This window comes from Mastigoproctus giganteus, chromosome 11 (genome assembly GCF_048544385.1).
Source record: "Mastigoproctus giganteus isolate SK-2022 chromosome 11, ASM4854438v1, whole genome shotgun sequence".
NCBI lineage: Eukaryota > Metazoa > Arthropoda > Arachnida > Uropygi > Thelyphonidae > Mastigoproctus > Mastigoproctus giganteus.
This window is the reverse complement of record NC_143585.1, coordinates 497,501-518,914: the sequence shown is the minus strand read 5'-3', so window position 1 is coordinate 518,914 and position 21,414 is coordinate 497,501. Positions and strand designations below refer to the sequence as shown.

General features: G+C 36.8%; 1 protein-coding gene across 4 annotated transcripts in view; it reads left to right on the top strand.

The window, feature by feature from the left end:
- The window catches only part of LOC150077632 (epidermal growth factor receptor kinase substrate 8-like), a 432,910-nt gene that overhangs the window by 139,679 nt on the left and 271,817 nt on the right, over positions 1 to 21,414 (top strand). For 2 of the 4 annotated variants that reach the window (XM_090384186.1, XM_090384185.1), the window contains exon 3: positions 4,312 to 4,403. The exons of the other annotated variants lie outside the window; for them this stretch is intronic. In XM_090384186.1, coding sequence (XP_090240312.1) covers positions 4,312 to 4,403 — 92 coding nt within the window. The remainder of the gene's footprint in view (positions 1 to 4,311; positions 4,404 to 21,414) is intronic. 4 annotated transcript variants of the gene reach the window in all.

Genomic DNA, 21,414 nt, shown 5'->3' with positions numbered 1-21,414 from the left:
TATGTATCCCAAGCATTTTTCTTATTTGCCATATGTCTCATTAGTTCATGTGACATCCATTTAGGTCTAAACCTTGAACAATATTTCTTAGTTGGTATGTAAAGCCTAGTAGCTTCCAAGATAAGTTCTTTGAATGCTTCCCATTTTGAGTTTGCTGTTGGTAACATCATCAGTTGGTCCCACTGTATAGAATTTAAATACTGTCTCAGACCATGGTAGTCACCTTTATAAAAGCAATAACCCTTCCCTTTACCCGTGATGGTAGTTAGCTCTTTGAGTAAATCCCACTTCAGCACACTGTGATCACTGCCACCTAGTGGTTCCTCTATCTGCAGATTCTTAATTAATGAAAAATCACTACTGATAATCAAATCAAGAGTATTACTACCTCTAGTTGCCTCCCGAACATGCTGATGTAGAAAACAATCATCCAATAAACCCACAAAAGCCTTGTTAGTGTGTGAGTGACTAACCCACAAATTCCAGTTAATATCTGGGAAATTAAAATCCTCCATTATAAGACTCTCTGACTTACTGGCCCACTCTATTTCCCTGTACAGTTTCTTATTATACTCATCACAGTCATTAGGCCTATAGCACACTCCTACTCTCAATTTTGATCTCCCAATGCTTATGTCACACCAAACTGACTCAACACTGCACTGTCCAGCGATGTCCACTGGTTTCACTTCCTTGGATTTTATGTATTTCTTAACTAATAGCATAACCCCTCCCCCCCTTCCTATCCTGTCTATCGACGTTGTACTCCCCAAATTCCAGTTCTGCATTCCTTATATCTGTGTGACACCCCATCTCTGATATCCCAACAATATCCGCCTTTGATGCTTTGAGCAATACCTCAAATTCATGAAATTTATTTACCAAACTCCTAGCATTGGTGTACACACAAGTATACATGCACCTGTTCTTTTTCTTAGCTACCCTAACACAACCAATGTTGTTTACTTGTACTACAATGACTCCCAGCAGTCTTTGAAATATCCTGCATCTTGTTTTCGAGGCTTCTGCTCATTCCAATAGAAGCAGTGCAAGAATCACTTTCACCTCTGCCAGTGGCTACTGTTAATGTATTAGTCCTTGTATTCCCCCAAGCTAGCAGTTTTCCGACCCACCTAACACTGCCTCGATAGTATCAGCAAATATTCTTGCACCCTTTCTATTTAAGTGTATCCCATCCCTGTAGAAGCAGTCCCTTCTGTTAATATAGCCTCTTCAGCTGGACAGAGATAATGTATATATACTATTAAGAAAAATATAGCATGATGTATGCTGAGATGGATAGTAAGCTAGCCAATATAATACATCAGAAAAAGATGGTAGGGGAGTTAAAGGGATGAAAAGTTGATCTGAAATAGTATCATAAATTAATGTTTAAATTGATAAAAAGGTTAGGCTAGCAATGGCTTTTTATGAAAAATTGCTGTCTGCTAGATCAAAGAGCAGAAATGAGTAGTTATCCATGTATGTGAATACAAGAAAACAATCATGAAATCATGAAATTAATCAAATCAAAATTACAGAAGACTGTTTATGAGAAAAACTTCTGTGCTTAAAGGTGAGTAACGATCTAGGCATTTATATGATAATTTTGAGAGAGTGCATTGAACCAGTATGATTAATTATGTGGGCATTAATTATTGAACTAGAGAAACTTGACCAAAGAAACCTTTTCCAATTTACTGGCAACCATATATTGAGAAAAAAAAAATATTGTAATAGTACCACAGAAGAGGGTTAGGCTGTAAAGGCTAATTACAAGAAAGTGGTAGCTGAGAGTACAAAATGGGTATGAAGATTATTCCACTTTTATATCAATATAAAGAAGAAAGGAACGAACAAATCATATCCGTATATAATGGCTGCTTAAAATCCCATATAACCTAGATGTTGCCTATATGATAATTGCAGTACTGTCTTGATTATTTGGGTTGCAGTTACTGCTTGTGCCCATAGAAGTCTGTCATAAACTGTGTTGTGTCAATTTTAATGAATCTTTATTTGACTACATGGGAAAACAATGAGCTCTCTCTCTCTCTCTCTCTCTCTCTCTCTCTCTCTCTCTCTCTCTCTCTCTCTCTCTCTCTCTCTCTCTCTCTCAAGCTTTGAAATTTGCAGTAAGGTAAACAGAGAGAAAAAGTGAATGTCTTTTTTTTTTTTTTAAATATATGTGCATATTAAATTAACTAAAATTCTCTCGAGCTATAGCGTACCTTCATAAAAATGAATAAGTATGTATATAAATTACATTTTTGTCAAATTTTTTTGCCTTAAAATAATATGGTTTCAAGCATAACATGATATGCTTAGTCTTTGTTTTTAGAGATGATAATAATGAATTAAATTAATACCTTATTAATAACAGGGCCACAATTAGCAATTAACAAACAAAAAAATATATATATAACAAAATACAACAAGTGCCCACATAGCATATCCTTGTTTCTAAAATACTTGTGACTGCCCAGGGCCGAGTTTAAAGTTTGATATCTTAATTTTCATTTACGGAAATTAAAATTAAGAAAATTTACACTTATGGAAATTCGACTTTGTTTTTGCTGGATGGTGCAAACTTCAAAAAATTCGTGGAAGTGTATTTTGCATCCCGTAGGAATAAATGGCGGTATCGTGAAAATATTGTAATGTGAACCTAATAACACTTTTTTTTTTTTTTTTTTTTGGAAATTTGTTCCAAGACCTCAGAAGTTGAAATTTTTGCTGTATAACTAAACTATATATCTCTCTAAAAGGTCATTTTTATAATGGAAATTGCACTGCACTTTCATTGTTATCATATGTTCCGTTATAAGAATCAGTTTTAAACGCCTTTGTGATATTTTTCTAAAACACATTTCTGGAAGTCACTATCATAAAACAGTAAAAACAATTTGCACTTTCTGGTTCATTGGTCTTTTCTGTTAGCACAATGTATTATAAACGGGTAGTAAACTCAATCTTATTGCATTTGCGATAATATCGATAACTGGAATTCTGTGAGTTTTTACATTATTATGGTGAAATAAGTTCCCCTTCACTGAAATCTACAATCATAAATAACATAAATAAATTTTCAGAATCCTCTCTTCATTCCTATTTACTTATTACATGGTGAAGGGAAAAGGACCGATGGAAAGTGCAAGTGCTGGCAGTGCTAGGAAATGAAACAAAATTGATTTAGAACGGAAGATGATTAATTAAGCCGAAAGATGTGATAACCTTAGCATGAGCATTGTATCTGTTCATTTGTTTGTAACAAGCTGTGAATCAGTAAAGTTATGTGTGTAAGATTTGTTCTTTAGAGATGAATTGAAACAGCAACAAGTTGATGCATGCTTTTTTTTTTTTTTTGGTTCTGTGTGAAGCTAAAAAGTAGGATTTCCTAGACGCAATGGCAATTAGCCATTGATGTATTGCTTTCAATTCGAAAGTCCAAGTTCAAGAATATCACCTGCAGGAAAGATAAATAGTTTGGGACAAATATGAAGTTATTTTGGTTGTGAAGTTATAATCAACTTACTACATTATTTGTAATGTAGTAAGTTGATTTAAAGAGGGATTAGTAAGTTGATTTAAAGAGGGATTAGAGTATATAGAGAATATAGGTATTAGTACGTTAATTATGTTAGCTGTCCCATTCATTGCATTATGAAAAAAAAAAATTATTTATTTATTTACAAACTTCTCGCCCATTGGGCATGCAGACTCAAAATTGAATTATCTTATGTTTTTATTATTTTTAATTAATTTATTTATTTACAAACTTCTCGCCCATTGGGCATGCAGACTCAAAATTGAATTATCTTATGTTTTTATTATTTTTAATTAATTTATTTATTTACAAACTTCTCGCCCATTGGGCATGCAGACTCAAAATTGAATTATCTTATGTTTTTATTATTTTTAATTAAAGTTCATTATAAAATTTTTATAAGACGAATTTTTTGAAAAAAACCTGTATTTTTATGTACAATATAACAGCAGATAATTTTGCATATTGTAACTTGGAAATAATTCTATAATCTGTGAGTATGGTACACTCTTAAGCTCCATATAACAGAACAAAAAATAATATAAAATATCTCCTGAGCTTTATATTAATATCTCCATTTTATTTTATTATTAATTTTGTTATGACATATGCTATATTGGCTTTGCTTCCTTGCATTGTATTGTGATCTTAGTACTAATACTAATTATAGTTGTGAATACTGATGCATATTGGTACATATTATAGATCTCAATATTTAAGAAATTTTTCTGTCTCTCTCTCAATTTTTTTTCTTTTTGTTTTAGTGATTTTGATTTGTATTACAATAAAGAAACATATATCTCTCATCAAGACATGAAAGGTTCACGTTCACAATATTCAAATGGCTATAACTCAGGTAAATTTTTTTTTTTTTTTTTTTGAGAAGCTGATACAAGTCATAGCTAATAAATAGCTGATAAACTGTCTCTAGTGATCTTTCATTTATTTTGTACATATGCGTATATTTTGTTAAAATTATTATTATTATTTATTCAGTTCACTGATTTTTACATTCATCCTGTGTACAGAATGCAAGCTAGAGCGATGCAAAAAGGATAGTCACATAGTTACTTTATTTATTGAATTAAAATATTGATTTAAATAATATTTACACTTGTATAATTGTGATTTTTTTTTATATATATATATATATATATATATATGAAAACCAAGAAGTGGAAGGGAAAAAAAAAAAAAAAAGGAAAAAACAAGGAAAAACAGTACGTGTACCTGAATGCGCAAAGCAGCAAAACAGGATACATGTATATAAATAAGTGTCACCAATGAAAGTAAAATAAAATAAATATAGATGGAGAAGTTATTAAACACAAAATGCCGAGCCTAGTTGAAGAAAAAAGAGAAAAAGAATGTTAAGAACCTATATAAAAAAAAAAAATAAATAAAAAAATAAGTAGAATTAAATCTGAATTAATGCCGAATTAACAGGCCAATCATATGTACAAAAGCTGAAAGAAAAAGAGGGGAGGGTAATAGAGATAAAAATTATAAAATAAAAATTAAAGAATTAAAAATTAAAAATTGGTACATAGATCAGGTATTTCATCAGGGGGCTACACCTGATCATGTACCAAGCACTGTGTTTCTATGCAAACTCATGCTGATGGAGACGCTATAGAAATGAAATGGATATAAAAAAAAATGAAATGGATATAAAAATTATTTTTTGAAATTTTAAAAAAAATTTTTTAAATCTTCAGAAACATGAGTGAGGTAGCCCCAACGCAGTGTATTTAGATTAATAAATTAAGTAACGTAGTGTATTTAGAAATAAATTGAGTTGATAGTATGTAAGAATGCAAACGCAGGGTGTTTAATTTAATAAATTAAGTAGAAAGTGTGTAAGAACGTAAGTTTAAATCAAAAGTATGTAAGTTAAATAATAATGAATAACAAGGTAGCGGTATAGAAAAAGGAAGCAATGCAAGGTAGGGGAGGGAAAAGAAGTTAAAAATATAGAGGCGAAGATAGTGAGAATAAGAAAAGTGAGAATGTCCGAATCACCCTCGTATTACCCTAATAGTTCAACGGAAGGAAAAACGAAGATCAGAAAGTAGAAAGATGTAAAGAGAAGAAAAAGAGTTTAAAGGATACTAGGCAAGCTGGGTGTGTACGTACCCAACCTCATAGAGAGGGCCTTGGTTGTGAGAGTGTTAGTAGAAGTGGAAATTAATACTGCTAGCTTGTAGTGTATATTTTGAGTGAAAGACATGAAATATAATAAAAAATATGAAGAGGAGAAAAATTAAATACCTATGATATTTGTGATATTTGGCAGAAATAAGTTGAGTGAGATATAATCAAGAAATGAAGATACAGTTATGCGATCATGATTAATAAGATACAATTATGCGATCATGATTAATAAGATACAATTATGCGAATATGATTAATAAGAATGGAATGTAAACAGAGGGAAAACTATGACAACGATGGTGGAGTTGCTCAGAAGAGAACTATGGGAGCCCTCTGTGGTTAAAATAAAATAGAGAAAATAAGATTGGACATAAATAAATACTGATATTAAATTACGAAAAATGAAAAGAAAAACTTAGGAAGTGAAAGAACACGAACATCGTTCTAATAGAAGTCATTATGTGTGATCACTTTCCAAGCAGTCGAAATACCACCATTCAAATATACAACTATACAGGTATCGAATTAACCCTAATCAAGGTGGAACATGGTGAAACCGAATTTTTCTTTAATGAAATCAGAGAAATTTTTTATAATAAAATTTAAGAAATTAATAGGAATGTCATTATTGCGAAGTTTGGTATAGAGATCATTTAAAGCACCAGCGAAAAGTGATTGATTGCTACTAATATTAGCTAAACGGATAATTTGTGTGTAGATTATATTTTTATGAACCTTAATCGAAATGTTCGAGTTCCAATTTGTTAAAGAGATAATATTAAAATTAAATTTGCTTCTTTTGTCGAATAGTTTCAAATTATGACGAAGAGGAGGACTATTTAGAGTAATACTTAAATCTAGAAAATTTGCATGTCGGTTGCCAAGGTTTTCTTTATTGAGAGTGAGTTCAGTTGGATATATGGATTTAGCAATATTTTCAAAATGAATGTTGAGAATAAGAATGTCATCAACATAGCGGAATGCATAAAAATTAAGGTTCGGGTTGTTATGAATATATAGATGTTCGTAATAATGAAGAAATAGAGTGGATACTATGCTAGAAATTTGTGAACCCATGGGAACTCCTATGGATTGTTTATAAGCATATTTACCATCGTAAATATAATTGTTTAGAATACAGAGGTTGATGTAGTTATTCCAAGTAACCTCATCTGTTGGTATAACATTTTTGTATTTGAGGAACAATTGATGAAGTACATTAACAATCAAGTGATGCGATAAGGAGGTAAATAAGTTGGTGAAGTCATATGTTTCAATACTAAATATGCTGGAAACTATGTATTGGAATTGGAATTAAAAATTTCAGTGATACTGTGGTTATTGTTAATGATCCAAGTGGAAGGGATATTAATAAGAATGGTAGTTAACAATTTGAAAAATTGTTTACCTGGATGATAACAGCCACTTTTTTTGGCACTAGTGATGAATCTGAAGCCAACTGGATGTTTATGGAATTTGGCTATCATATACAAGAAAAGCAAAGTAGAATTGCGAATTTTGGTATGCAATTTTATATGCAAGGCTATAATTTTTTTGATGATAGTATTAATGCCGAGATTACAGCGTAAAAAGGTGGAGCTACTTTCTACTTCCTTTTTGAGGGTGGTGTAATAAAATTGCTTGCAAAAGATAGCAAAGTTATTAGAAGCCTTATCTACCGGAGTGATAATAAATTTTTGTTGTAAATCTGAGATGACTTTTTTCAGGTTAGAGTACTTGATATGCGAATTATTGTAAAGGTAGTTAGTTTTAGAAATAATTTTTTTAATGTCTTGAAGTGTAACATTTATCCAATTATAAAAAGCTTCGTGGGGTATTGTATATTTATATGCTAACTTGTTGCAAAAGTTCAAGATATTCAGATAAATATATAAAGACCAGTAGATTGACAGTAGCCACTGGCAGAGGTGAAAGAGATTCTTGCACTGCTTCTATTAGAATGAGCAGAAGCCTGAAAAACAAGATGCATGGTATTTCAGAGACTGCTGGGAGCCATTGCGGTACAAGTAAACACATGGGTTGTGTTAGGGTAGCTAAAAATTGAAACAGGTGCAGGTATACTTGCGTGTACACCAATGCTAGAAGTTTAGTAAATAAATTTGATGAATTTGAGGTATTGCTCAAAACATCGAAGGCAGATATTGTTGGGATATCAGAGACGTGGTGTCACACAGATATAAAGGATGCAGAACTGCAATTTGGGGAGTACAACGTCTACAGAAAGGATAGACAGGATAGGAAGGGGGGAGGGGTTATGCTATTAGTTAAGAAACACATAAAAACCAAACCAAGGAAGTGAAGCCAGTCGACATTGCTGGACAGTGCAGTGTGGAGTCAGTTTGGTGTGACATAAACATTGGGAGATCAAAATTGAGAGTAGGAGTGTGCTATAGGCCTAATGACCCTGATGAGTATAATAAGGAACTGTACAGGGAAATAGAGTGGGCAAGTAAATCAGAGTGTCTTATAATGGGAGATTTTAATTTCCCAGATATTGACTGGAATTTGGGGGCTGGTTACACACACATTAGCAGGGCTTTTGTGGATTTATTGGATGATTGTTTTCTACATCAGCATGTTCAGGAGGCAACTAGAGGGAGTAATACTCTTGATTTGATTATCAGCAGTGATTCTTCATGCATTAAGAATCTGCAGATAAATGAACCACTAGATGGCAGTGATCACAGTGTGCTGAAGTGGGATTTACTCAAAGAGGTAACTACCATTAGGGGTAAAGGGAAGGGTTATTGCTTCCGTAAAGGCGACTACGATGGACTGAGACAGTATTTAAATTCTATACAGTGGGACCCAACTGATGATGTTACTAACAGCAAATTCAAAATGGGAAGCATTCAAAGAACTTATCTTGGAAGCTACTAGGCTTTACATACCAACTAAGAAATATTGTTCAAGGTTTAGGCCAAAATGGATGTCAGATGAACTAATGAGGCATATGGCAGAGAAGAAAAATGCATGGGATACATACAAATTAACACATGACACAGAAGCCTATGATAGATACAAGTTGATATGCAACCAAGTTACAAAGGAGGTTAGGCAGGCGAAGGCAGATTACGAGAAATCCTTGGCAAGGGATGCAAAGAAAAACAGCAAAGAGTTCTTTACTTATGTAAACTCTAGAAGGAAGGGGATGAATCAGATTGGTCCACTCGATATTGATGGGTCAAGTGTTGATGATCCTGCTCAGGTAGCCAACAAACTAAATGAATATTTTGCATAGACATTCACACATGAGGAGTTATTCAGCGAGGGGAATGCCAGAGGTGTATTCAACTCTAGCAGTAAGCTACAGAATCTTGAAATAACTGGGAGTAAAGTGGAGGAGAAACTGTTGAAGATAAACACAAGAAAGGCACCTGGGGTGGATGGGATCTATCCAGTTATATTAAAGGAGGCAGCAAAGGAAGTAAGCAAACCCTTAGCCATAATTATGAGAGCTTCCTTGGACTCAGGGGAGGTACCCATAGACTGGAAATGTGCAAATGTGACCCCAATTCACAAAGGAGGATCAAAGGCTGACACAAGTAATTATTATAGGCGCCTCCGTAGCCAGGTGGGAAGGAGCAGTAGTGCGTAGCACACGCTTCTTGATTAGACCGGGGTTCGAGCCCGTCACCACCAAATACGGAGGATGTGGAAAGGTCAGGGAATGACCACCACATATCCCGGAGCAATATGGCCTTAGTTGCTAATGCTCCTAAAAACCAAACAAACAACAACAACAACAAGTAATTATAGACCTGTGAGCTTAACTTCTGTTCCAGGAAAATTAATGGAGGCACTGGTTAAAGAAGCACTGCAGGATCATTTAGACAAGACTTCAGTTATAGCTCAGACACAGCATGGTTTTGTTAAGGGGAAGTCTTGCCTGACCAACTTGATTGGATACTATGATGCAGTCACAAAACAACTGGATGCAGGGAATAACTTTGATATTATATACTTGGATCTTAGAAAGGCTTTTGATACTGTTGCACATGGAAGACTGCTACACAAATTGGAGCAGTGTGACATTGGAGGCAAATTGCTGCTATGGATAAAGGGGTGGTTGAGGGGGAGAAGACAGAGAGTGGTAATCAATGGACACTGCTCATCGTGGACTGATGTTATTAGTGTAGTCCCTCAGGGCTCAGTGTTGGGTCCATTATTGTTTTCTGTATTTATAAATGATATTGATGATGGTATATCGGGCTTAATGTCCAAGATTGCAGACGATACAAAGGTTGGCAGGGTTGTCAAGGACACTACTGACACTATGCTGCTGCAACAGGATCTGGAAAGGTTGAGCAGATGGGCTGAGAGGTGGCAAATGAAGTTTAACATTGACAAATGTAAAGTACTACACATGGGAAACAGCAACCCCAGAGCAACGTATCAACTCTGCGGTACTACACTGACAGTGGTAGAGAATGAAAGGGACTTGGGGGTGGTTGTGCAGGCAGATATGAAGTTCTCTGAGCAGTGCAGACGGGCTGCAAGAGTAGCTCATGGAGTATTGTCAATGATATACAGGAATTTTTCCAGCAGGGATAAGGAGGTGATTATTCCATTGTATAAGGCGATGGTCAGGACACACCTAGAGTACTGTATACAGGTCTGGAGGCCTCATTTCAAGAAGGATGTAGAGCTGCTGGAACGAGTACAGAGAAGGGCAACTAGATTGGTGAATGGGACAAAGGGGTTCTCTTACGAAGAAAGGCTTAAGTTTTGCAAATTACAGTGTCTGGAAACTAGGCACCAGCGGGGTGATCTGATAGAGGTGTACAAAGCCTTGAATGGTTTGAGCATGCTCAATGCTGATGGGATTCTTCCTCTAGCTCAGAAAAATCACCTGAGAGGGCATAAATTCAAATTGAGGAAAGACAGATGTAGGATAGATGTGCGGAAATTTGCCTTTAGCCAGCGGGTGGTTGGTGGGTGGAACAGACTTCCATCCCTTGTCGTGGAAGTTGATAGCCTAAATAAGTTTAAGGCTCAACTGGACAGGTATTTTGAACGAACAGAGGGGTGAAGTGGAAGTGGATTTTTTTTTTTTTTGGCTGATGCTGCATAAGCTTGCTTTCTTGCATCAAATGCCTCTACTAATGCTAATGCTAAAGGTAACTGCCATTAGGGGTAAATTGAAGGGTTATTGTTTTCGTAAAGGCGACTACGATGGACTGAGACATAATTAAAATTCTATACAGTGGAACCAACTGATGATGTTACCAACAGCAAATTCGAAATGGGAAGCATTCAAAGAACTTATCTTGGAAGCTACTAGGCTTTACATACCAACTAAGAAATATTGTTCAAGGTTTGGGCCTAAGTGGATGTCAGATGAACTAATGAGACATATGGCAGAGAAGAAAAATGCATGGGATACATACAAATTAACACGTGACACAGAAGCCTATGATAGATACAAGTTGATCTGTAACCAAGTTACAAAGGAGGTTAGGCAGGTGAAGGCAGATTACGAGAAATCTTTGGCAAGGGATGCAAAGAAAAACAGTAAAGAGTTCTTTACTTATGTAAACTCTAGAAGGAAGGGGATGAATCAGATTGGTCCACTTGATATCGATGGGTCAACTGTTGATTATCCTGCTCAGGTAGCTAACAAACTAAATGAATATTTTGCATCGACATTCACACATGAGGAGTTATTCAGCGAGGGGAATGCCAGAGGTGTATTCAACTCTAGCAGTAAGCTAGAGAATCTTGTAATAACTGAGACTAAAGTGGAGTGAGAAATTGTTGAAGATTAATACAAGAAAGGCACCTGGGGTGGATGGGATCTATCCAGTTATATTAAAGGAGGCAGCAAAGGAAGTAAGCAAACCCTTAGCCATAATTATGAGAGGTTCCTTGGACTCAAGGGAGGTACCCATGGACTGGAGATGTGCAAATGTTGACCCCAATTCACAAAGGAGGATCAAAAGCTGACACAAGTAATTATAGACCTGTGAGTTTAACTTCTGTTCTTGGAAAATTAATGGAGGCACTGGTTAAAGAAGCACTGCAGGATCATCTAGACAAGACTTCAGTTATAGCTCAGACACAGCATGGATTTGTTGAGGGGAAGACTTGCCCGACCAATTTGATTGGATACTATGATGCAGTCACAAAAGAACTGGGTGCAGGGAATAACTTTGATTTTATATACAGGCATACCTCGGTTAACGTTACCTCTGATAACGAAGCTTCGATATAACGAAGTCGGCAATTTCAAGCTCCATTTAACATAAAAAAATATTCCAGTTTAATCACATGAAATCTAAACAAACTGAAGAAATTACGGAAACCTTTGGGGCTTCTCGTGGTTGGTTTGAGAAATTTAAAAAACGGGCCAGGATTCATAGTGTAAAATTAACAGGAGAAGCTGCAAATAAGTTTCCAGAAAAACTAAAGGAAATAATTGAACGTCAAATTTTCCAAATTTGGTGTTCAATGTTGACGAAAGCGGTTTGTTCTGGAAACGGCTACCAACAAAAAGCTTCATTTCTATTGAAGAAAAATCAGTTGCTGGGTTCAAAGCAGCCAAAGACCGTTTAACGTTACCCTTTGGATCAAATGCCTCCGGCGATTATAAATTAAAATTGTTATTAGTTTACCATTCAGAAAATCCAAGGGCGTTAAAAGGTAACATAAAAATGAATTTACCTGTAATATGGAAAGCAAATAGAAAAGCGTGGGTTACCAAGGAGTTATTTACTGATTGGTTTGTTAACCACTTTTGTCCTGAAGTAAAATGGTATTGTCAAAAAAAGCAACTTTGAAGAAAAAGCTCTTTTGTTGTTAGACAATGCTCTGGGACATCCTACTGATTTTAACACTTTGGACACATGCATTCCTCTCAAAGTTGTGTTTCTTCTAGCAAACACAACTTCCCTGATTCAACCATTGGATCAGGGAGTAACAGCATCATTTAAAGCTTATTATCTGCGTCGAACATTAAGCAGTTTAACTGAACTAGAGGATAAAGAGGAAATGACAGTTAAAACTTTTTGGAAAAACTACACCACTAAAATCGCAATTGAAAACATTGATAGTTCTTGGAAAGAAGTCACTAAGAAATGCTTAAATGGAGTTTGGCGCAAAATATGGCCAGAAGTTGTACTAGAAGAAGAAAATAACATCCAAGAAATTAGAAATGAAGTTATCCAGATGGCTCAATCAATAGGTTTCGAAAATGTCGATGAAGAGGATGTTAGGAATTTATTGAATGCAGAAGATGATGGTCTTTCAGTGGAAGATTTAGAAAACCTTGTTAGCAACGAAGACAAAGATAATGAAGACGAAGTTAAAGAAGTTCCTGCCGAAAAAGTGTTAACAACCAAAGATTTAAAAAGGTGCTTAAATGAATTTTTTTAGTGAAAATGATCCTGATTTAGGAAGAAGTGTTATTGTTAAGCGCTCAGTGTTAAATGCAGTAACTCCGTATAGGCAATTGTTAAATGAAAGAGGAAAAAAGCATAAACAATCAACTTTAGACTCATATTTTAAAATGTGATTTCACTTTGTATGTAAGTTGACTGTTTATTTAATAAAACTTTTCTTTGTTCGAAAAAAAAGCTTTTCATTTTCTTTACGTAGGAACGTATCCCTATTCTGGCCATAGTATTTTTACCTCTGAAAACGAAGTTTCGCTTAACGAAGTAATTTCGTGGAACGCATCCTATTCGTTATTCGAGGTATGCCTGTACTTGGATCTTAGAAAGGCTTTTGATACTGTTGCACATGGAAGACTGCTGCACAAATTGGAGTAGTGTGGAATTGGAGGAAAATTGCTGCTATGGATAAAGGGGTGGTTGAGGGGGTGAAGACAGAGAGTGGTAATCAATGGACACTGCTCATCGAGGACTAATGTTGTTAGTGGAGTCCCTCAGAGTTCAGTATTGGGTCCATTATTGTTTTCTGTATTTATAAATGATATTGATGATGGTATATCAAGCTTAATGTCCATGTTTGCAGACGATACGAAGGTTGGCCGGGTTGTCAAGGGCACTACTGACACTATGCTACTGCAACAGGATCTGGAAAGGTTGAGCAGATGGGCTGAGAGATGGCAAATGAAGTTTAACATTGACAAATGCAAAGTACTACATATGGGAAACAGCAACCCGAGAGCAACATATCAACTCTGTGGTTCTACACTGAGAGTGGTAGAGAATTAAAGGGACCTGGGGGTGGTTGTGCAGGCAGATATGAAGTTCTCTGACAGTGCAGACAGGCTGCAAGAGTAGCTCATGGTGTATTGTCTATGATATATAGGAATTTTGTTTAGCAGGAATAAGGAGGTGATTATTCCCTTGTATAAGGCAATGGTCAGGCCACACCTAGAGTAATGTATACTGGCCTTGAGAGATGCTGGAATGAGTACAGAGAAGGGCAACAAGATTAGTGAATGGAACAAAGCGGTGCTCTTATGAAGAAAGGCTTAAATTTTGCAAATTATAGTGTCTGGAGACTTAGGCACCAGCGAGGTGATCTGATAGAGGTGTATAAAGCCTTGAATGGTTTGAGCATGCTCAATGCTGATGGGATTCTTCCTCTTGCTCAGAAGAATCACCTGAGAGGGCATAAATTCAAATCGAGGAAAGACAGATGTAGGATAGACATGCGGAAATTTGCCTTTAGCTAGCGGGTGGTTGGTTGGTGGAACAGGCTTCCATCCTTGTCGTGGAAGTTGATAGCCTAAATAAATTTAAGACTTAGCTGGACATGTATCTGGAACGAACAGAGGGGGTGAAGTGGAAATGGTTATTTTTTATTTATTTAGTTATTTTTTTTTTTGGCTGATGCTGTATAAGCTTGCTTTCTTGCATCAAATGCGTCTGCTAATGCTAATCGTTTATCCCACATTCCACTTTAAAGTCTCGTCCTTTATCTTAACATTGGTTTTCCAATAAATGTGCTAAGGCTGTTCAAGAGAAGAATGTTGCATATCGTAATTGGCTTGTTTCTAATTCTTCAGTTTCATTTTCTGCCTACACCAAAACTCTCAACAATTGTAAAGAAGTTGTACTTGTTAACAACTGTTAACAGGACTTGTTAACAGGTCTGTACTTGTTAACAGGAGAGACTGCTTCTACAGGGATGGGATACACTTAAATAGAAAGGGTGCAAGAATGTTTGCTGATGCTATCGAGGCAATGTTAGGTGGGTCGGAAAACTGCTAGATTGGGGGGATACAAGGACTAATAGATTAACAGTAGCCACTGGCAGAGATGAAAGTGATTCTTGCACTGCTTCTATTGGAATGAGCCGCAGCCTGGAAAATAAGATGCAGGATATTTCAGAGACTGCTGGGAATCATTGGGGTACAAGTAAACACATGGGTTGTGTTAGGGTAGCTAAGAAAAAGAACAGGTGCATGTATACTTGTGTGTACACCAATGCTAAGAGTTTAGTAAATAAATTTGATGAATTTGAGGTATTGCTCAAAACATCAAAGGCAGATATTGTGGGGATTTCAGAGACGTGGTGTCACACAGATATAAGAAATGCAGAACTGGAATTTGGGGAGTACAATGTCTACAGAAAGGATAGACAGGATAGGAAGGGAGGAGGGGTTATGCTATTAGTTAAAAAACACATAAAATCCAAGGAAGTGAAGCCAGTCGACATCGCTGGACAGTGCAGTGTCGAGTCAGTTTGGTGTGACATAAGCATTGGGAGATCAAAATTGAGAGTAGGAGTGTGCTATAGGCCTAATGACTCTGATGAGTATAATAAGAAACTGTTCAGAGAAATAGTGGGCCAGTAAATCAGAGAGTCTTATAATGGGGGATTTTAATTTCCCAGATATTGACTGGAATTTGGGGGCTGGTCACTCACACAGTAGCAAGGCTTTTGTGGATTTATTGGATGATTGTTTTCTACATCAGCATGTTCGGGAGGCAACTAGAGGGAGTAATACTTTTGATTTGATTATCAGTAGTGATTCTTCATGCATTAAGAATCTGCAGATAAATGAACCACTTGGTGGCAGTGATCACAGTGTGCTGAAATGGGAGTTACTCAAAGAGGTAACTACCATTAGGGGTAAAGGGAAGGGGTATTGCTTTCGTAAAGGCGACTACAATGGACTGAGACAGTATTTAAATTCTATACAGTGGGATCAACTGATGATATTGCCGACAGCAAATTCAAAATGGGAAGCATTCAAAGAACTTATCGTGGAAGCTACTAGGCTTTACATACCAACTAAGAAATATTGTTCAAGGTTTAGGCCTAAATGGTTGTCAGATGAACTAATGAGGCATATGGCAGAGAAGAAAAATGCATGGGATACATACAAATTAACGCGTGACACGGACGCCTATGATAGATACAAGTTGATCTGTAACCAAGTTACAAAGGAGGTTAGGCAGGCGAAGGCAGATTACGAGAGATCCTTGGCAAGGGATGCAAAGAAAAACAGCAAAGAGTTCTTTACTTATGTAAACTCTAGAAGGAATGGGATGAATCAGATTGGTCCACTTGAGATCGATGGGTCAACTGTTGATGACCCTGCTCGGGTAGCTAACAAACTAAATGAATATTTTGCATCGATATTCACACATGAGGAGTTATTCAGCGAGGGGAATGCCAGAGGTGTATTCAACTCTAGCAGTAAGCTAGAGAATCTTGTAATAACTGAGAGCAAAGTGGAGGAGAAATTGTTGAAGATAAACACAAGAAAGGCACCTGGGGTGGATGGGATCTATCCAGTTATATTAAAGGAGGCAGCAAAGGAAGTAAGCAAACCCTTAGCCATAATTATGAGAGCTTCCTTGGACTCAGGGGAGGTACCCATTGACTGGAGATGTGCAAATGTGACCCCAATTCACAAAGGGGGATCAAAGGCTGACACAAGTAATTATAGACCTGTGAGTTTAACTTCTGTTCCAGGAAAATTAATGGAGGCACTGGTGAAAGAAGCACTGCAGGATCATCTAGACAAGACTTCAGTTATAGCTAGGACACAGCATGGTTTTGTTAAGGGGAAGTCTTGCCTGACCAATTTGATTGGATACTATGATGCAGTCACAAAAGAACTGGATGCAGGGAATAACTTTGATATTATATACTTGGATCTTAGAAAGGCTTTTGATACTGTTGCACATGGAAGACTGCTGCACAAATTGGAGCAGTGTGGCATTGGAGGCAAGTTGCTGCTATGGATAAAGGGGTGGTTGAGGGGGAGAAGACAGAGAGTGGTAATCAATGGACACTGCTCATCGTGGACTAATGTTATTAGTGGAGTCCCTCAGGGTTCAGTATTGGGGCCTTTATTGTTTTCTGTATTTATAAATGATATTGATGATGGTATATCAGGCTTAATGTCCAAGTTTGCAGACGATACGAAGGTTGGCAGGGTTGTCAAGGACACTACTGACACTATGCTGCTGCAACAGGATTTGGAAAGGTTGAGCAGATGGGCTTCGAGGTGGCAAATGAAGTTTAACATTGACAAATGTAAAGTACTACATATGGGAAACAGCAACCCCAGAGCAACGTATCAACTCTGTGGTACTACACTGACAGTGGTAGAGAATGAAAGGGACCTGGGGGTGGTGGTGCAGGCAGATATGAAGTTCTCTGAGCAGTGCAGACGAGCTGCAAGAGTAGCTCATGGTGTATTGTCAATGATATATAGGAATTTTTCTAGCAGGGATAAGGAGGTGATTATTCCCTTGTATAAGGCAATGGTCAGGCCACACCTAGAGTACTGTATACAGGCCTGGAGGCCTCATTTCAGGAAGGATGTAGAGCTGCTGGAACAAGTACAGAGAAGGGCAACTAGATTGGTGAATGGGACAAAGGGGTTCTCTTACAAAGAGAGGCTTAAGTTTTGCAAATTACAGTGTCTGGAAACTAGGCACCAGCGGGGTGATCTGATAGAGGTGTACAAAGCCTTGAATGGTTTGAGCATGCTCAATGCTGATGGGATTCTTCCTCTAGCTCAGAAAAATCACCTGAGAGGGCATAAATTCAAATTGAGGAAAGACAGATGTAGGATAGATGTGCGGAAATTTGCCTTTAGCCAGCGGGTGGTTGGTGGGTGGAACAGACTTCCATCCCTTGTCGTGGAAGTTGATAGCCTAAATAAGTTTAAGGCTCAGCTGGACAGGTATTTCGAACGAACAGAGGGGTGAAGTGGAAGTGGTTATTTTTATTTATTTATGTTATTTTTTTTTTTTTATTTTTTTTTTGGCTGATGCTGCATAAGCTTGCTTTCTTGCATCAAATGCCTCTACTAATGCTAATGCTAATGCTAAGTTATTAATCAGTCCAAACTAGTGTTTGAACAGGCTAAGAGTAGAAAACTTGCTTCTTGCCCTAATGGTAGCAGAGCATTCTGGCCTCTTGGTAAAGCTATTGGCCACAACTTTGCCCATGTCTGCTCCCACCTCTGTCCAAACCATATGGTTCTGTCACTTCAGCCAAGGATAAAGCTGACCTGCTAGCATCCCATTTTTCTTCCAGCTCATGTATTAATGATCTTGGTAAAACACCTCCCACCATTCCCAACACGCTCCATTCAATGCCTCCTGTGGTCTTCTGTCAAAAGGATATCAGAAGGATTTTGATGAATCTTGATGCTAAGAAAGCTCCAGGTCATGATGGTATTTCTCCACTTGTTCTCGAAACCTGTGCTCCTGAACTTACTCCTATTCTTTGCCACATTTTTTTCACTTTCTTATTCCAAAGGTGTTTTTCCTTCTGCTTGGAAATTTGCTCATATCCAGCCAGTTCATAAAAAGGGTGAGAAATCCCTCCCATCCAATTATCGTCCCATTGCAGTTACTTCTACTGTTTCTAAAGTAATGGAGAAATTGATTAACCGCCAACTCTTAAACTACCTAGAAACCTTCCGTCTGATCAACGATCGCCAGTATCGATTCCGTCAGTGTCGATCCACTGGTAATATTCTGGTTTATTTTACCAATTTATGGACTAATTCAATGGAAAGGTTTAGTGAAACACAAGTAGTTGCACTTGACATCTCAAAGGCTTTTGATTGTGTTTGGCATAAAGGTCTTCTAAACAGGCTTCCATCTCATGGTTTGCCAACTGTTTTTAGTAATTGGTTATCCAGTTTTCTCTCTGATTGCTCACCGAGGGTGATGGTAGATGGCTCTCTTTCTTCTAACTTCTCCACTGATGCCGGTGTCCCTCAAGGTTCAGTTCTTTCCTCCCACTCTTTTCCTCTTGTATATTAATGAACTTCTTCCATTGACTGGAAATCCTATTCATAGTTTTGCTGATGATAGCACATTGCATTCCACTTTCCATTTTGAGAAACCTTGTGCTGCTCAATCAGCTTCAACTTCTCGAAAATCTGCTACCATTTCCTTAAATGCCAATCTTCAGGTAATTCTCCAGTGGGGCAAAGACAACTTAGTTGATTTCAACCCTTCTAAAACTCAGTCTTGTCTTATATCTCGCAAAAGAGATTCTTCTTTTGCACCTTTGCTTAACTTTAGTGACACTCCGATTTCTAGGCAAAATAATATATCTCTTTTGGGGATTACCCTTACTTGTAATCTCTCTTGGCACAAGCACATTACAAATATTGCTTCCTCTGCATCTAAAAAACTTGGTTTTCTCTTTCGCTCTCGCCGTTACTTTTTTTCCAAGCAGCTGCTCACTCTGTATAAATCGCAAATCCGTCCTGCCATGGAATGTTGTTCCCACATCTTGGGTTTTGCCCCCAAAACCTCTCTCAGGTTTCTTGATTCTATTCAGAAGAGGGCAGTTAGGTTAATTTATTATTCATCTTTTACAGAGTCTCTCCACTCGCTGTCTCACAGATGTACTGTTTCTGCTACATGCGCTTTCTACAGATACTTCCATGGCCACTGTTCTTCTGAATTGGCTTCTATAATTCCCTCTCTCTCTTTCAAAACAGTCCGAACATGTGTTGCCAACATCCATTTACTGTCCAACTTCAAACCCACAGAACCAACTTTTCATCTTCCTCATTTATTCATTCAACTGCCGTTTTCTGGAACAACCTTCCTTCATACGTATTTCCTAAAATTACAATCTACAGATGTTAAGTCCAATGTCAACAAATATCTTCTTTCGTCTTCTCAACCTCCAACCCAAGCATGGTACTAAGTACTATAGGTTTCTAATACGTCTTGTGTTTGGGGTTCACATAAAAAAAAAAAAAAAAAAAAAAACTTGCCGAGTGTATGCATCTTTGACACACCTAATGATACCCTGGTCGAGTGGCTGAAGCAGTGGCGTCGTGGTAGGTGTCACAAATACAACCTGGACATTAGGAACTTCGATGTTGATCGACTGCGGATGGCCAGGTGCATTGTTTTTTATTAATAAAATCTTGGAAAGCAACCCTTCCTTCTCCAAATATTTCCTCACTTCGGGGATGAAGCATTCATTGAACCATTCAGTGAATAACACTGCTGTGACCTATGTCTTGAGTTTGTGTTGCCAGAAAATGTAGAAATAATTTGTTTTTGTGTTTGAGAGCACGAGGATTTTCTCTTGGTAAACAACCAACAGGCTTTATCATATGCCCGGTGGTCCCAGGTGCCAGTTGTTTCCATGGCCAAGCGATTCTCGTGTGATTGAAGAGTGTTTTTCTCTAAATGACTAGGTTCTCTTTTGTTTTCTCCCTTTCTTTTAAACTTTTCCGTTAAATAGCTCGAACAGCTGCGTATGTCATTTCAATTAAAGGTCTGTACTTCAATTGATGCTATTTTCTAGACATTAGATACTTTGCAATTGCAGGTACACATCAGTTACTTTAGTTATGATAAATCCATTGTATCTTCTTGTCTTCCAGAAATTATAAAAATTTGCGAATGTTCAATAAAATAATTACAATACAAAAGCTCTACAGAAATTCAATGTCCAAATCAAAATACCTAAAAGAAACGCAAAGGACTGACATAAAACCATCTACTGTGCGTGCTCGGTACACGCGCCACTTTTTTATTCATCTCTCTTTTTTACTAGGGAAATATAATGGATACATATTTTTTTCATGATAAAATTTTAATATTGCAAATAAAAAATAACACGAAATATTTCCCATATCACAAAACATTCTACAATATTAAATAAAAAAAAAACTCTTCTAGAAAAGGTACTCAATTATTATTATTATTATTATTATTATTATTAGCTATATGGTGTAAGGAAGCCTGAGACTTATGCTACACCAGCAAAAAAAAAAAAAAAAAAATTCCCAAGTTACCCTGAGAGAGAGAGAGCGAGCACGAAAAGTAGAAGGGAATCACCAAGAAAGAGAAGAATGATGATATCCAGCTCAGGACCTTTCGTGTGCCAAGCCCATACTTACCAGATGTGAGCCCCCGGGGTTAAATCACAGATTATATAAAAAACAAATTATTACACAAATATTCAAGAAAAATTTATTCTAAAAATTGCCATATACAATTTACTTCTTTATTAATATTTGTTGTCAATCTTCTGCTTTGCTCGAGCTGAGTGATGATAACAGAGGAATGATTTTATGTATGGTTTAGATGTATTATGTTGATACATTTAGATAATGTTGACCATTTAGATGTATGGTCAACATTATTCATTCATTTATACAATATTATTCATTATGTTGAAAGAACTGCTAATTGCAGTGGTTTCAGTGATATTTCTGGTTTTTATAATTGAAGAGGGTAATTTCACTTGATTTTAAAGATAAACTGTTT